Below are 16,691 nucleotides of genomic sequence, written 5' to 3' on the forward strand. Positions count from 1 at the left end.
TTTAAATATATTGCTTATGATGGCATTTTATTTGATAATTTATCCAACTACAATGATTTCATTGTCATTTGAGTCTAATTATGGAAATAGTTTATATGTTTTTATTATATAAATGCATTTCAAAATACATCTATACTGCAAATAAGAATGATACAACCTCTTGTTGTATGTACATTATGTTGTATGTACATAGTAATGTAATAATGAAATAATATTTTATTTTCTTTTACTTAGGATAGCAACTTTATTACTGCTCTCGAGTTGGCAGTAAGATTTGGAAAAACACTTATTATACAGGAGATGGATGGAGTAGAACCTGTTCTATATCCACTGTTGAGAAAAGATCTTGTAGCACAAGGTAAATTCTTGACAATTTCTTTGGAATTAATTATTTAGGAAGTTCAGAAATAACTCAATATCTTATCCAAATATTTTATCTTCCTTATTTTGCTTCTTTTGATAGAACCAAATAAGTTTTACTTTGAATGAAAAGAAGTATATGAAATATCAGAAGTATGCCTTCCTCCTCTACTTTGTAAAAAATTTTATAAAGAAAACATTTATACTACTTTTGCTTTTATAATACAAATTTTTATTTTAAGTTGCGGAAAATTTTTCATGTTGATAATATTTTTATTAGTGCTAGGAAAGTTAATATTTTTGAACGAGAGAAAACATTTATTTGAGCTATAGAACTCGTGTACATAAATGTATCCTTCATTCTCCTTATTTTTAATCTCTATTTGTTTTAGAGGATACAGCAAACTTTTAATTCATTTTTTTTCAAAATAAAACAACACTGTTTCCTTCTTTGATCTATTATTTATAAGAAATCAATGTTATACTGCAAAGAAAGCATCAGTTCAATTTTTCTTTGTCTCTAACATCTCAAAAATTAAATGTAGTTAATGCCATGTCTCATAACAAAATGATTAGAATGCCACTGTGATATGATTGGTTTCTAGTCATTTTTAGATCTATAATCTGTAAAGATAGATGTAGAAATTATGATAGAAAAATACAAATAAATTTGCCAAAATGAAAATTTTTAAATTTAAAAATGGGTCAAATCAATATTTAAATTAATTTTTCTTTCATATGTATTATTTTGGTGTATTTGTCACCAGATAGGATATTGATGGCTATCCTTAAGGGCTAGCTAGCCTTGAACCTTCTAATTACCTACCATCATTAGCAGACCTTTCCCCCTCCAATAATCCCCTGCCTGAACTCATTTTCCAGTGGTTTACATAATCTCATTACTCATATTATTCTCTCCTCAGTGATATTAAACTCATGACTATTCAAGAAAAAAGTTTCCTTTCTTACCCCAGCTGTCTTCTTCCTCATTCCCATATACCTCAGACCCCACTTCACCAATGTCCTACTCTAGATCTGTCCATTTCCTTAATTGTGCCCTCTGGAATTCTTGCCCCATAATTAGCAAATATCATTTCATTTTAAATCACTTCTTCTGTTGCTTATCACATACAATATTGTACAAGTTAATACAGAATTCTGTTTAATTCTCAGTTTATTCTTTTACTGGACAATACCTATAAATGACTATAGAAGTAAGCTATATACTTATAAAGTATTTTAAATATAATTACTTGTTAATTTAATGCGCCTTAGCAAAATGTAGACCATAGAATAACCTTTTTTCTTTTTAAAAACAAATAGGTCCACGTTATGTTGTACAAATAGGTGACAAAATTATTGATTATAATGAAGAATTCCGCCTATTTCTCTCAACAAGGAACCCAAATCCTTTTATCCCACCTGATGCAGCTTCCATTGTTACAGAAGTTAACTTCACAACAACAAGAAGTGGATTAAGAGGACAGGTATGAATGCTCTAATCATCTGTTCTAGGACATTTAAGGGATTCTGCAAAAGCTACTGTAGGTATTTGATATTTGGATTATAGCTTTTCAAAACATTTTGCCAACTATTTGGCAATTTACATCTGTAGTTTTGATTTCATGTTATACATGTAAATAAAACTTTTGGCTCCATATCAGTTTCCATCTCTATAAGCCTTGGAAGGCAGTTTGGTTTCTTCTCTTCAGACTGATTGTATTACATTATACTTACTTTGGTATGACATGCATTTGGCCTATTGGTGAGGCTATTAGAAATTGCATTATTATGGCAGGAGTGCTCCACTTAGAAGTTCCAGATTCAAGTATTCACTTTGATATTTGTTGACTGAATTTTACGGTCGCTTTCCTTTGTACTCTGCTTCATAGGGAGCCTGTCAATTACTAGACGACCTTAATCAATAAAAATGTAGGATTCTAATTTTGAATATTAACATGATTTTTTCAGGATAATGTTTGCATCTTAAATGCTCCTTTGTAAATCTTTCTTTATTTCATATGTGAAATTTTTTTTGGTTAGTGTTAAACCTTCTCCCATTTACTTGTTTAACGCCCTTTATATCATTCCTTTTTTTTCCAAAATTTTACTTTGTCACATGGGCTATGTTTGTGTTTTATTGAGCTTTACTCTTTTAATTCACTTTTTCATTAAACATGTTTTTTCTATCTTGTATGACTCTTTGAACATATTTCTAAAATATGCATTTACATTTTGTGGTGATCCTTTGTATAAGCAGCATCGTCTTATAATTTTTAAAAATAGAGGAAACAACTCCCAAGTTTCACAAAATTAATTCACTAATTTGCTTTATGCTATGCCAATTAGCCATACAAAAATTACTACAGGGGTATTTCTATTTAGTATTTGTGTATCAAAAGCTAAATGGAGTCCTTATACTATTTCCTATGTAGTTATTTTTCCAATCATAATCTCAAGATTTATCAGTTTAAGAAGAATTCCCATCACTTTTATGATGTTGTTTTACTTTACTTTAGTACAGATAGTATCTGAAGAATTAATTAACACTATATTGAGGATAAAGAATTGAATGTTTTAATAGCTTTTCTATAGAGTTTAAAATAAATATTTGAGCAATTATATTTATTTTTCCCCTTTTAGTTAACTTTTATATTTTATGAGATAAAATAATATATTTTAGAAATCATTTTTAATACTTGGCAAAATACAGGATATAAAAGACTTGTTTTAATAAACTTCCCCCTTTTTTTTTTAAAAAGCTTTTGGCTTTAACTATTCAGCATGAGAAACCAGATCTGGAAGAACAAAAAACAAAACTACTACAGCAAGAAGAAGATAAAAAAATACAACTAGCTAAACTAGAGGAATCACTTTTAGAGGTAAAATTAAATACTTAATGATGTTCCCTTATTTTTGCAGATTTTTTTTCTCTCTGATATAATAGCAGTAATGGTGACTTTAGCTTTCAACAATTTCTTTAGATATATTTTTGGTCATTTCAAAGTGAAGTTAAAAATAAGTAATTAGTATTTTCAAATGTATTCAGGACTCCCTTATATACTAGGCAGTAAAGGAGACTCCAAGAATTTAAGGCTTGGTCCTTGACATTAAAAACCTTATATTATTGCTGGAAAGACAAAATAATCCATGACACAATTTGACGATGACATAAAATCAAGTTATCCAAGTGCTAAGTTGGTGGTTTTAGAGTTCCATCAATACATAAGCTCTTTCATGAAATTAAATATAGAGGATGTTAATGAAAAACAAAATCAAATTAACCTGATTTACAAAAGCAGGTTGTCTTTTAAATGTGAAATCTATGCTCATGATATTTTACTTTAATATAGACACTTGCTACATCCCAAGGAAATATATTGGAAAATAAAGATTTGATTGAGTCCTTGAATCAGACCAAAGCAAGCAGTGCACTTATTCAAGAATCACTTAAAGAATCTCACAAACTTCAAGTTTCCCTTGATCAAGTAAGTATATTTTTCTTCTTTGTCCTTTATGCAATATTTCTGAAATATTTAACTGACTTAAGCAATTATTTATATTTATTTACATAAATATAAATAGCATTTATATACTAAATGGTTGTATACTGCCCTAGACCAGTGGAGACATTGGAAAATCTCTGCTTTAATTGAAGATTATGCATCAGCATTGATACTTTCCCTTAAGATATCAGAAGCTTTTTGTAATTTGGTAATAACTAAAGAAAATACATGTAGATTTGCATAAATGATCATTTTTTCCTCATTCCTTTTTATATTTTTTAGCAATAGTGATATTAGCACTACATTATCTGCTTAAACAGTCAGAAATAATGATAGCGTCTTTTAGTGGCTGCTTTATTGTACAAACTAATGGAATCCTCATTTTTTCTAAGGCCTACTTTAAGTTTGACCTTATCCTTCTTTGATTTCCACAACTGGAAGTAATCACTAGAATTTCATTAGAATTTGCCATAGTGCTGGAAATGGACTTCACTTTTGAACTTATTTTTGAATATGTAGTATAAATTTTTTTTTACAACTTGTATCTTCTCCACTGGATAATACTCTTCTTGAGGACAAGGGTTTTATATATTTTCAGCTATCTTCTAATGTTATCCTTCCTTAATACTTAGAAAATGCTTTGTTCATAATAATATGTCCAAAGTAAATGGTTGTGCAATTGAATTGGATACAGTAGCACAGCATTAATCTAGACTTGTGAGGGAATGAGATAATATGGGTAAGTAAATTCTCCAGATTATATATTAAAAATAAACATTATATATTTTTTCTGATAATAGAGTAAATACAGTATAGTCTTTCCTTGATGACCTATGACTATTATTATAGACTCCACTCTTTTCAGCAATAATTTAATTTTATCAAGACAGTAGAAATATTTGACATATTCCATGTAATTTACCCCCATGCTAACTGGCACTGGTCACAACTGATTTTCTCTGTTCTTTCTACTTCTACTCTGTATTTCTACCAGTCACTTGTACCTCCTTCCTCACTTGAATTTTATTAGTTACTATACTTTTAAGAGAACTGGTGATAATCAATGGAACCAGGATTCACTGAACTTTCATTTAGGGTGGTTCCATTCCTTTCCTACAGAGTAAATATGTGGTCTTTGATATAAATTGTTCTCCCTGGTTCTCATACTTTTGTCCCCTATACTTTCTTTGTTCTTAATTGCAGTGATTTGAGATTCCCGGAATCTGACTACTGGCCTAGCAAAGTTCTGTTATTGTTTTAGTCACTAAAATATATTAATGTGTGGACATAACAATTTGTAATTTAAAAATTCTCTCTTTTTTCACCTATTACTGCATTTGAGTAAAACATCAAAAATATTGCAATCCTCTAAAACCTCAGATATTTTTCAAACCAATAGTTGTCTAATGAGGCCTTCCTAATATTGAACTTGGGAAGTCAACTTTTTAAATTTGTCTTAAGACTTTACATATTAAATTGTCTTATCAGATGAGTCCTGTTTTAGTTTGTCAAAATAGCTTATCTGTCATCTATTATGTTCGTTCTCCTGTGTTGTGTCATTTGAAAATTTGATTAGGATGACATCCATGCTATTATTCAAGTCATGATAAAAATGTTAACATTTCTGAGGCAAGAACATATCCATGTGACACTCAACTGAAGGCCTGTATCCCAGATTACATTGATTGATTAATAACTAACTACTTTCAAGTCTTCTTTTATTAACCTGTGTGAATCAGCATTGTTGGTTACCCAGTATATAACCCTTCCTCTGCTTCTACTTCCTACTTTCTTTTTCTGCCCCAGCCCTACCTTTATAGGCCCCTACCTAATTCTTTCCTCAGGAGCCTCCATTCTATCATTAGTAAACTTTTTTTTAATCCTTTCATACTTCTTCCACCTTTCTTGTACTTACAGAAAATACTAGCTGCCTTTTCCATTACCAGATATATATTCTCTCATGCCTTCTAACCAGTCATGGCAAGGCAGATAGGCTTGGTCCTTGTTACTCATGGCCACCTTCTTCAGACTCTCCTCTGCCACAATCATTTAGCAACCTCTCTTTCTATGAGTAGTAGTTCTTAACTTTTTTGTGTATCATCAACCTCTTTGACAATCTGCTAATGCCTATAGATCTTTTCTCAGAATTGTGTTTTAAAGTAATTAAAGGAGATATACATTTCAGAGTTTAATGACAATAAAGATGTGAATTTTTTCTCATCCTCATCTTTGTGATCCCCTGAATTCTATCTACAGACTGTAGAGGTCAGCTTAAGAACTTCTGTTTTTGATAGATATTTTATTCTTTCTTCGTCATGGTGGAAGTTATCTACTGCTGTTCCAGCTCATTCTCCCTTCTGTCTCAAGGAATTCAGTACCTGGCCCACAGTCTTTATCTCTGCAATAGAGAAGCAGTTCACGTAGTAGATAGGACACTGGACTTGAATTTAGAAAGATCTGGGTGACCTTGGACAAGTCAATTAACTTCTCTGTTTCTTATCTATAACATGTGGCTGTTGAACTCATTGACCTCTAAAGTCTCTTACAACTGTATTCTTTAATCGATGTCTTTATACTTTGAGATCTCTGATACACATGATGATTCCTTTGTGTTCTCAAAATTCCCAGTTTATTAAACTCTATGACTTCCTTGACCTGTACAAATTTATATGATCTAATCTTAACCAGCCCTTGCTGACATGACAGTGGGTATTGCCTCTCTCTCATATGCCCCCCCTTGGAGCTGTATCATGTCTTTTCTGTTATGGGGGTAATTTGAGGAAAGGTGTTTGGGATAAGGGAATTGAAAGGAGGATGTTGGAGACTTGGTAAGTGGATAAATTAGGATACAGGTAGACTGGGATTGAAGGAGATTCAAGGTATAATAGAACTGAAGCCAGGAGTATAACACAAAAGGGAAACAGAGAACTTTTTGGGAGAAGAGAAGTTAACCTAAAACAGACTAATACAGCAGGCTTATAGACTGGGACTTAGACTCAAACACAAGCTGAGGGAAATAGACTAAACTGAAATTAACAAACAGGCTTTAGTTAATTTCACAGGAAGGGACCTATTTTGAAGTAACACCTTCCTTCAAGATGGATGCCCCAGCTACCCTCTAAGCCCAGAGTATGTCGTCTCTTTCCCTCTTCTTCCCTCTTGATAACTAACAGACAAATTACACTAAATAGGACTATTGAAACACAATGGGTTTAATTGTTTGAAGAATGTTTGTTAGGAAGGTGGGTTAAAGGAAAGCCCTATTAGTTATCTCAGGAACCTCAGGTGGGGGAAGGGAAGTAAAGATGGAATCTGAGTAAGGACCTGCCTTACTCAGTTTTACAAAATCTATCTAAAGGGAATAAATGATGATTTGATTAAATTATAAATAATGCTGTCAATTAGATAACTCTTCACAGATTTAACTCCTCTCAAATTTCTCTCCTTATAAACTCCACAGCCACTAAGGTAAGGGAGGGAAGGCAGGGTGGTATTAGGAAAGGAAGATATACAGGGTCTATCTAAAATAATAATTTCTTAAGTAAATATATCAATGCTAGGCTAATTTTCAATATTGAAGCTAGATAATCTAAGAGCTCTCTCATTGACTTCCTCCCTCTACGGAAGATCCAGTCAACTGCATCTCTCAAGATTCTAAAAGCTCTAACAGCTTTTTGGAACTCAGCCAAAGCTAGAAAAAACTATATCCTCCAATTCTGTATACTACATTTCTCCTCTAAAAACTCCAATATTCCTTCCCTTCTTTCCTAGCAGGGATGCCCTTTCTTGTCCTCTATTCTGTACCTGCAAACTTCTCTGAATTATCCCTCCTTCTCTTCCCTTTGCTCTAATCTCTGAAAAGGTATGTCTTCTACTAGGTATGAATGACTCCTCTACTTATGTACAACGACTCCTCTATTTATGTCCTGTCTTCTCTGGTAGGTTGTACCTGAAATCATCATCTTGTGTGCAGACTCCTTCCCTAATGATTACCGTCAATCAACAAGTATTTATTAAGTGCCTCTTATGTGCTAGCATAGTCTAGGATCTAGGGATTGTTATGAGTAAGATTAGATTGGCTAGTTATTAGGTATTGATTATATATTGATTAGGAAGTACCTAGCAGGAAGGAGCTGGAGCTGGGAATTCCAGGTTGGAATGAAGGAGGAGGAAGTCTATCTGTGCTGTGTGTGGACTCCATTAGTGGTAGGCAAAAAACTGTTGCCAGCCTGGGAGACCTCAGAGCAAAGGACACCTTGCATCCTGTTTTCCCCTGGGATCCTGTGAGGTGTGGCATTTAAGGAAAGAACAAGAGAAGAGGACAGTGCTTCAAGCAAACCCCTTACTGCTTGGTTCCTGAGACAACTGTAGCTCCTGGCATCCAGAGATCATCAGTGGATTGGAGTGAGAAATCCCAAAGCCACAAAAGCCCCAGCTGTACTCAAGCCTGGCAGGTTCCAGGTTTGAGGCAGAAACCCAGAGACTCCAGTATAGCTCCTTGGGCCCTGTTAGTTAAATAGCTTAGATTAGTGTAGTTGAATAAGTCCTTCCCTGTCCCTTTGGGTTTTGTTATTAGATGTTAAGATTTTAGAGTAGTCATTCCTATCCCTCCTTTTAGTTGTTTCTAATTAAAACCCAATTTCACCTTGTTACCTTGTCAGTTAATTCAAGGCCTCTGGCCAGAGTGACAGTTGGCTGTTATTTTTCCAGTTGGGAGTGGTGTAGCTGTACAAGACTTCAGTGTCCAGTTTTAGCCTCTCTTACATCCCAGAGAGTGTTCCCACAAGCCCCATAGTTGATTTTAATATCCCTGGTGACCCCATTACTTATATTTTCCTACAGGATACAAGTACAAAGAATAAAATAATCCCTACTTTCAAGGAGCTTATATTCTAATAGGCAAGAGAAAGAAAGATTAATATAAAACATGTACAGTATAAATATAGTTGATAAATACTAATATATAAAAAGTAGTTAATTACAAGATGGCTTTAGAGGAAGGACACTAAAGGTTGGGAGGAAAAACTATATGGAGAAAGTACTTGATTTACATCTTAATTTTTTTAAATCTTTTTTTTTTAACCCTTACCTTCTGTCTTAGTATTAGTTATAAGATGGAAAAGTAAGGTCTTAGCAATGGAAGGTTAAGTGACTTGCCCAGGATCATGTAGCTAGAAAGTGTTGAAGATCAGATTTGAACCCAGGTCTTCCTGCTCTATCCACTGTGCTATTCTAGTTACTCCATTGACTTACATATTAAAAAAAGAGAGGGATCATATTAGAAGGAGATAAAAGGGAATATATTCTAGTTACAGGATGGCCAGTAAAAAAAAAGGAATAGATATAAGAGATGGAAGGCTGTGGGTGAGGAACTGATAGAAGATAAGTTTTGCTGAATTGTTGAGTAAGCCTAAAGGAGTAATTTCCAGTACGACTGGGAATATGGATTAGGGCCAGGTTGTTAAATGATTTCAAAGCTAAACATGTGAGTTCATATTTTTTGATAGAGGCAATAGGAAACAGCTAAAATTGATTGAGTATAGGAGTGACATGGTTATAACTTGCTTATGGAAAATTGTTTTGGCTGCTATGTGTAAAATGGATTGTGGGGGCAGAGAGACCAACAAGGAGTTTATTGTAATAATCCAGCAAGAGGTGTAGAGAGACTGAGGTAAGACTGGACAAGTAGAGAGGGGGGTCAGATGGAAGAGATATTGTAAAAGTAGAAATGTCAAGATTGGCAACTGATTGAATAAAAGATGGTGGGAGAAGGGGGATCCCAGGAGATTGGAAGGATGGTAGTACCTTTGGCAGAAATAAGGAATGTTGGAAGAGGTCAGAATTTAAAGGAAATGTTCTCAGATCTCTTTACAAACAAAAACAAGTCTTCTTTTTATTCTACCTTCCTCTTAGATTTTGCCCTAAAAAAAAAAACCTTCTTTTTTTATAGTCAAATTCCTAGTAAATACTGTCTGTACTAATTCCTTTGCTCTTGTTTTCCACCCCTTGCAATGTGACTTCCAGTCTTACTATTCAGTTGCAATTGCTCTCTACAAAGTCACTAATGATTTCTTAATTTCTGTCTCCAATTGCCTATTCTCAGTTCTCAATCTTATTGACATTTATGCTGCTTTTGGTATTGTTGAACACTTCCTAACTCATAAATACTCTCACTTTTTGATTTACTCCTTCCTGTCTGACAATTCCTTTTCAGGCTCCTTTTGTTGGGTCATTATCTCTGTCAAGCCCCTTAACAATTCGTGTCTGCCATTGCTTTATTTTGGGCTTCCTTCTTTTCTGTCTCTATACTCTCAATAATGTCCTATGATTTTTGTCTACTCCTGATTTGCCACTTGGCCCTCCTTCCCTCTCCTGTGTCTGTGCCTTCAAGAAGAGTTTTCCCCCCATACCCTTTGACATGCTTCCTTCTCTTCTTTCTCCCTTAGAATGCCTCAATTCCTTTAAGCCTAAGACATACAGCTCTCTTTAGGAAATCTTTCCTGATCCTCTTGATATTCTTTTCTTCAAGTTGTCATGAACCTATTTATTTGTTTATTCCTGGTATTCTTAGAAGAAGAATGTAAGCATCTTGAGTGTAGGTAGGTTTTTTTGTTTGTTTTTTTGTTTGCTTTTTATTCCCAATGCCTACAACAGTGCCTTTTTTTCTCTCAGGAAGAGGGCCATTCTGAAATTGTTATTTTATCTGCCTAGGAAACTTCCATAATGAGAATATCTTCCACCACCTTTGTGTTGAAAATTCATCCGTAACCTACATCTTAGAAAGTTTTCTGGGCTTCACGTAATTTTATACACAAAGAAACAAAAATCATATAGCTAATATGTCTCAACAGCAGCACTTCAGCCCAGTTCTTTCTGATTTAAAGGCCAACCTGTTAATCAATTTGCCAAATTTTATTTTTTGAGTTGGATTGACTTGATTTGACTTGTATTAGGTCTGGTACTTTAGGCAGTTCATTTAAGGTCATTGCAAAACCACTTAAATGTATTCTTGTTTAGTTATCTTTTCCATAACAGCATCATGAAATATTTCTATCAAATTCTTTGATAAAAAGAGTTTAATTGAATATATTTTCCCCATCTCTTCCTTTAATCACTCTATTGAAAAAGAAAATACAGTTAGCTTGGCATAGCTATTCTTTATGAAGTTATGTTGGCTTTTTTGATTACTGTTTCCTTTTCCAAATGTTTACTACTATATCTTTAGTGATAGGTTCTAATAATTTTGCCAGGAAAAGAAGTGTAGTTCATTTTCCTATAATATAGTTTGAAAATTCTATTTCCTTTCCTTCCTTTTGGTTTTTGAAGTCTTTTTTGAATTCTTCCAGAATCTGTGTCCAATCCATATTTGTTTTTGATTTTGCTCTTTTTATCCATAAAAATTCTTCAGGGTTAGGTGCTTTTTTTTGTTGTTTACTCATTTTTCCTATCAAATTATTGGTAGGCTCTGTTTTCTGGGAAGTTGGGGTACCCTCTTAAACTTCAGTCCTTCCTTGATGTTATTCTTAGATCATTTTCTGGGTTTTTACCAGTTTCTTTTCTTAGAGGATGATGTGATGGTCTGAGAGCTGAGATATGACCTTGAGATGCTGATGGCTTAAGGACTTGCCTCAGGCTTAGGCTTAAGCTTTTGGTCTCAGTTTGAACTTGATCAGGTCAGGGGCTGATCAGACTTAGGTTCAATTTTTTTGGGCTCACTGTGTACTTGATCCAATCAGGCATACCCTTGATTGCCCTGACCTGGAGCTCTGCCCTTAGTTTTGGGCAAAAAGATACAGAGAGAGGCTGACCCCCCCCCTTCCAACCTCTGTCCTCACCTCAAAGTGTGAACTATGCCCTTATCCCAAGCCCAGACTGGGATTCCTGACTTCACTCTGGGCCCACATGGATCAGTCCTCTTCAACCCAGATTGCCCTGGGCTGGGACTCTGGACTTTTCCATAGGTTGAAATTTCAAGAGTTGTGGGTTGGCTTGGACAACTATTTGCTCACACAGGATCTCAGGGTCTGAATTTTGGCATGAGCTTAAGTTCAGAACCTATGACAGTGGATGTGGGGTGAGGGTGTGGTGGTTTGCTCTTGGCTTGTTCTTCTCTCCTTGCTACAGCCTCTTGCTGGCTCTGCTCTCTTCTCACCCCAGAACCCCAGATGTTCCTTGATACCTTTTGGGTTTTTCTTTTCTTGACAGTTGTTTCACTGTCTCCTTGTTGGTTCTTGCTCTCTTGTATTTGTTTGTGGTAATATTTTAATCTTGGCCAGAGAGGATTCTTGCGGTGATCTGGAGCTGCTCTGAATTACTCCTTCATCTTGGGTCCACCACCCCTTGATTTCTTTTCTTTTAAAAATTGCATCATTTGCCCCTTTCTAGTCCTGCAATGCCTTTTGTGTTTTCCAGGATTTTTCGATTATCTGCAGAATTCCACATTCTGCAGAAGGCATTTCTTGGTATGCTTTGCTTCTAGTCTCTTCTCTCAGAATACCTTCTACTATATCTTGTATATATACTAATCATTGTCTCCTCCAGGAGAATGTAAGCTCCTTAATGGCAGAGACTGCCTTTTTCTTTTCTTTGTGTCCTAGCACTTAGTGTAGTACTTGACACACAGTAAGCTCTTAAGTACTTGTTGATTTACTGAAGATCATTTCTTATAGGGGATCATTTGAAAGAACTGGAATGTTTAATCTAGAGATAAGATTCTGGTGAAATTTTTAGTGTATTTTTATGTGGAGCTTTGTGGAAAAGGTACTGGACTTATTCTTGGCCTTGGGCAAGGCAAGGAACAATAGATAGTATTACAGAGAAGAAAACTTAGACTGGGTGTAAGTAAAGATGCCCTAACAATTGGATCTGTCCCAATGTATAGTGTAATATGAGGGGGATACAGTAGGTTTGCCTTCACTGTGGGGTTTGCAAGCTGAAAATGGCTGGGTGATAAGCAGGGAAGTTAATTAAATATTATCTGTGGGCTCACAATGGGGTGTGAGGGAGACAGGAATGACAGAAGGCAGGACCAAACAAGGTAGGGAGACCGGGTTTAACTACTAAGGAGGTATCTGTTAACAGAAATGGCAGTTAGGCCCCAACAGTCACTATGCGCCATCTAGGCAAGGGGCCTTTGGAACCAGCAGGCAAATGGCAAGAGTTTAAAACAATTTTAATTAAGGAAACAATAGTAAAGGATGGGAATAGGGGTTACTACACTTTCAGACTAAGGGCAAACCACAGGGTCAGGGGAGGGACTTAACTACATTCATCTGAGACCTAAGCCAGGCAGGGCCCAGAGAATAGCAGGACTGGAGTGGGAATCCTCACAGCAGAGTCCAGAGATGTTATCAGGATGCCAGGAGCCAAGTCCTCCAGAACTGATGATCAAAAGTTGCCCAGTAGAGAGAGGAAGTCTGCAAGCTGTCCACCAGATTGCAGGCCACTTCCCTACTCAGTGCTACCTTGCAGGATTGATGTTCTCTGCTTTCAACCTTCACCATTCTCCAAGATCCAAGGGAATAAGGGTACAGCTCCACTAGCTCTGAGGTCTCCTAGGGTCAGTTACAGCTTGTTCCAACCACCATGGAGTCTGTCTCAGAGAGCAAAACCACACTTCCTGCTTCCCCATTCCAATTGGAATTCTCCAGCCCTTTCTGTTAAGTCTCCTAACTAATAACTAAGAAATACTTTCTCATAATGGTGACCACTTGTTAGTGATGCTAAAGAATGGATTTGGCTTTAGATAGGAATTGAAATAGATGTGCATGGAGGTTTTCCAACACTAAAATTTGGCAAATTTTTTCTTTTTTGTAACCATCAACCTCCCTGCTGCAATCTGTATCTAACTACATCATATAGTTGCATATTGTAGTTCAACATCATTTAAATCAGAGACCTGTGTTCTTTTTGTCTCTCTTCTCAACTATTTCTTTGGTTCTTGGTGGGTTTCTGTTGTCCTCCATTTCCTCATTTTTAAAAGAAAAGATTTTGACTAGTTGATCTTGAATGCCCCATATAATCTGAAAAATGCTATTATCTTGTCTTTAGTTGAGGCACAAGTAATGAATTATATGGTAGAGAAGACAATGGAGAAAGAGTTAGTTGCCTCCACTGGTATTGAAATTCAATTTACATGTCAGTGGCATTTTGTAAGTCTTTGGGCCTCAGTTCCCTCATTTATAAAATAAAAGAGATTTGATCATACATAAACTTTTTCATCTTTAACATTCTATAGTTATGTCAAATGGCAAAACATTGAGTAGCTATTTACACATGATCCTTAGGTGGCAGTAAAGTACTGGACTTGAACTTTTTGTTTTTTTATCCACAGGAAAGGGATGCCTATCTTCCTCTAGCTGAGAGTGCCAGCAAGATGTATTTTATTATTTCCGACTTGTCTAAAATTAATAACATGTACCGTTTCAGTTTGGCCTCATTTCTTCGACTTTTTCAACGAGCTTTGCAGCACAAACAGGTATGAAGCCAGGGTGCAGTAATGAAATTACTCTATTTGTGACACTCTTCTAAAAACTTTCAAAAAAGAATGTAAAATTAATATTTTCATGGTCAGATTAGCTTATGATACAAATCAAAATAATAAGTAAATAAAATTAATTTCCCCATAAAAACAGTGTATAATCCCATTATATAGTATAAACTAAACTAAATTCAACTAAATTTGGATCATGCTAAAATATCACCATGATCTTAACATTTTTAAATGTTTATTTTTCCAGGTATTGTAAACAATTACAATAATTTCCTAGTCAAGCAGGTCACTTTGCTTTTTGTTTGAAGAAAGAACACAATGTTTTTTTTCATTAATGTCATTTTTAAATGTTTGGTTTTTAAAGGAAGCAACATAGTGTCTCTATCATTAATTGTTCCCCTATCAATGTTTCTTATTGAAATCGTTTCTAAAATAGAATTTGGAATAAATACACATGAAAGCAAGTGGACCAGATCATCATCTGTGGTCATACCTTTAGTGTGAGAAGTCGGAATAGCCACAGATATTTCCAGACTTTAAGCTGTGTGGCCTTGGTGCCCTTCAGGGCAAACTGCCATGTTTGATTGACATGACTACTGGACTGTAAAGTATCTCATATTGGCACTGTAGCAGTTGCTTCCAGTTATGTGACATTTCTATACCTAGTATTTCTTTTCCCTTGCAGACTTAAAACCATTTCAACCCATTGCATTGTTTTTACACTAAATTAAAATTCACATAATGAAATGAAATAAAGTAGTATTCTGCCAAGAAATATTGTGAAATTCTTTAGCAAGTATACAATTAGACTTTTAAGATGTTCAGAAATGATTGGAAAAAGACTTGATGATGGCATTTCTTAAACTGTTTTTCTGCTTTATTTCCTTTGTCTAAGAGTTTGTATCCTGTAGAGAACAGGCAAAGTGAAATCTATAATTCATTTTTACTTGTTTTCCTACAGCACAATTCCTTAACTTTTTATTTAGATTTATAGATAATTTAAAAAGTCATAACATTATAAAGTAAATTATGATGATGTAGTCCATAATATCCTGGACTTGGAGTTAAGAAGACTTCAGTGTGAATCCTGTATCAATCACTCAGGTTTTTTGTCCCTTGGCAAGTTCAGTTGCCTTATATACAAAATAGGGATAATAATATCACTTACCTCACAGGGATGTTGTTAGAATCAAATGAAATAATATATTTAAAGCTCTTTGCAAACATTATAGTATTATATATTTGATCTATTTTATTAAAATTTTAATTGGTGCCAAATTAATATAATTCTATTTTTTTATGTCAACCAACAAGATATATGAGAGCTCCATCATGGCATCTGTAATATCCTAGTAATATTGAGGGCAAGAAAATAAGTCTCAATCTATAATCCAACTAAATAAAAACTCTCATCATGTTATTCTAATATGTAAAGTTTATATCTCTTGAACCAGGTTTGCCATAATAACCATAATTGTGTGATCATTAGGTTAATTGACTCTTAGATGCCATTATATATACTATTTTATTGTACTTTAGATGTAATTTATTACTAAAATTACCAAGAGTAAAAAAAAGTTATACTTCTCTTTCTTCCAAAATCCACACTTGGTCATACAGACATTGGACTTATTCTTTTTTTTTCCATTGGACTTATTCTTAACTTTCTTTGGTGAATATATAAACAGTTTCAATTGCAAGTATTGTTGTGATCTAATTTAAGAAAAATGATAGTCATTAATATCTGAATTGTAGCCAATTAGCTCAAAATGTTGATTATGATATCAATATTGATTATGATATCAACATATCATAATCAAAAGTTCTATCCCTATTTTATGGGGCCAGTTCCAATCTGTTCCAGGTCTAGAGGTTATATTATTATAGTCTTTTAAAGATACATTAAATATATCAAAATTAAAATTTATTATTAAAATAATATTGAACACATTATATAAATGCATTATATATATTTTTTAGTTTTTTTAAACCCTTACCTTCTGCCTTGGGGTCAATACTGTGTATTGGTTCCAAGGCAGAAGATTGGTAAGAGCTAGGCAATGGGGGTTAAGTGACTTGCCCAGGGACACATAGCCAAGAGATGTCTGAGGCCAGATTTGAACCTTATGTATTAATTTTTGAGAGAGGGATTCTTTAGTACTTCTGCTAAAAAATTCTAAATTAGAGCATTTATTCATTCTATTATTTTCCTCTCTTCTCTTTTGCCAGAGTTAAAACAATTTTAATCAAATCAGTTTATATTATTTGTGAATGAAAATGTACATATTCTAGGAATTATTGAGTTGGAAGGAATAAGCTTTTCAGGAATCTTT

General features: G+C 34.3%; 1 protein-coding gene across 2 annotated transcripts in view; it reads left to right on the plus strand.

Annotated features, from left to right (window-relative positions):
* Positions 1 to 16,691, plus strand: part of DYNC2H1 (dynein cytoplasmic 2 heavy chain 1) — a 390,998-nt gene that overhangs the window by 200,301 nt on the left and 174,006 nt on the right. For both annotated transcript variants that reach the window (XM_044668721.1, XM_044668720.1), the window contains 5 exons: positions 235 to 358; positions 1,684 to 1,847; positions 3,123 to 3,242; positions 3,714 to 3,848; positions 14,200 to 14,343. In XM_044668721.1, coding sequence (XP_044524656.1) covers positions 235 to 358; positions 1,684 to 1,847; positions 3,123 to 3,242; positions 3,714 to 3,848; positions 14,200 to 14,343 — 687 coding nt within the window. The remainder of the gene's footprint in view (positions 1 to 234; positions 359 to 1,683; positions 1,848 to 3,122; positions 3,243 to 3,713; positions 3,849 to 14,199; positions 14,344 to 16,691) is intronic.

This window comes from Gracilinanus agilis, chromosome 3 (assembly GCF_016433145.1).
Source record: "Gracilinanus agilis isolate LMUSP501 chromosome 3, AgileGrace, whole genome shotgun sequence".
In the NCBI taxonomy this organism is placed as follows: domain Eukaryota; kingdom Metazoa; phylum Chordata; class Mammalia; order Didelphimorphia; family Didelphidae; genus Gracilinanus; species Gracilinanus agilis.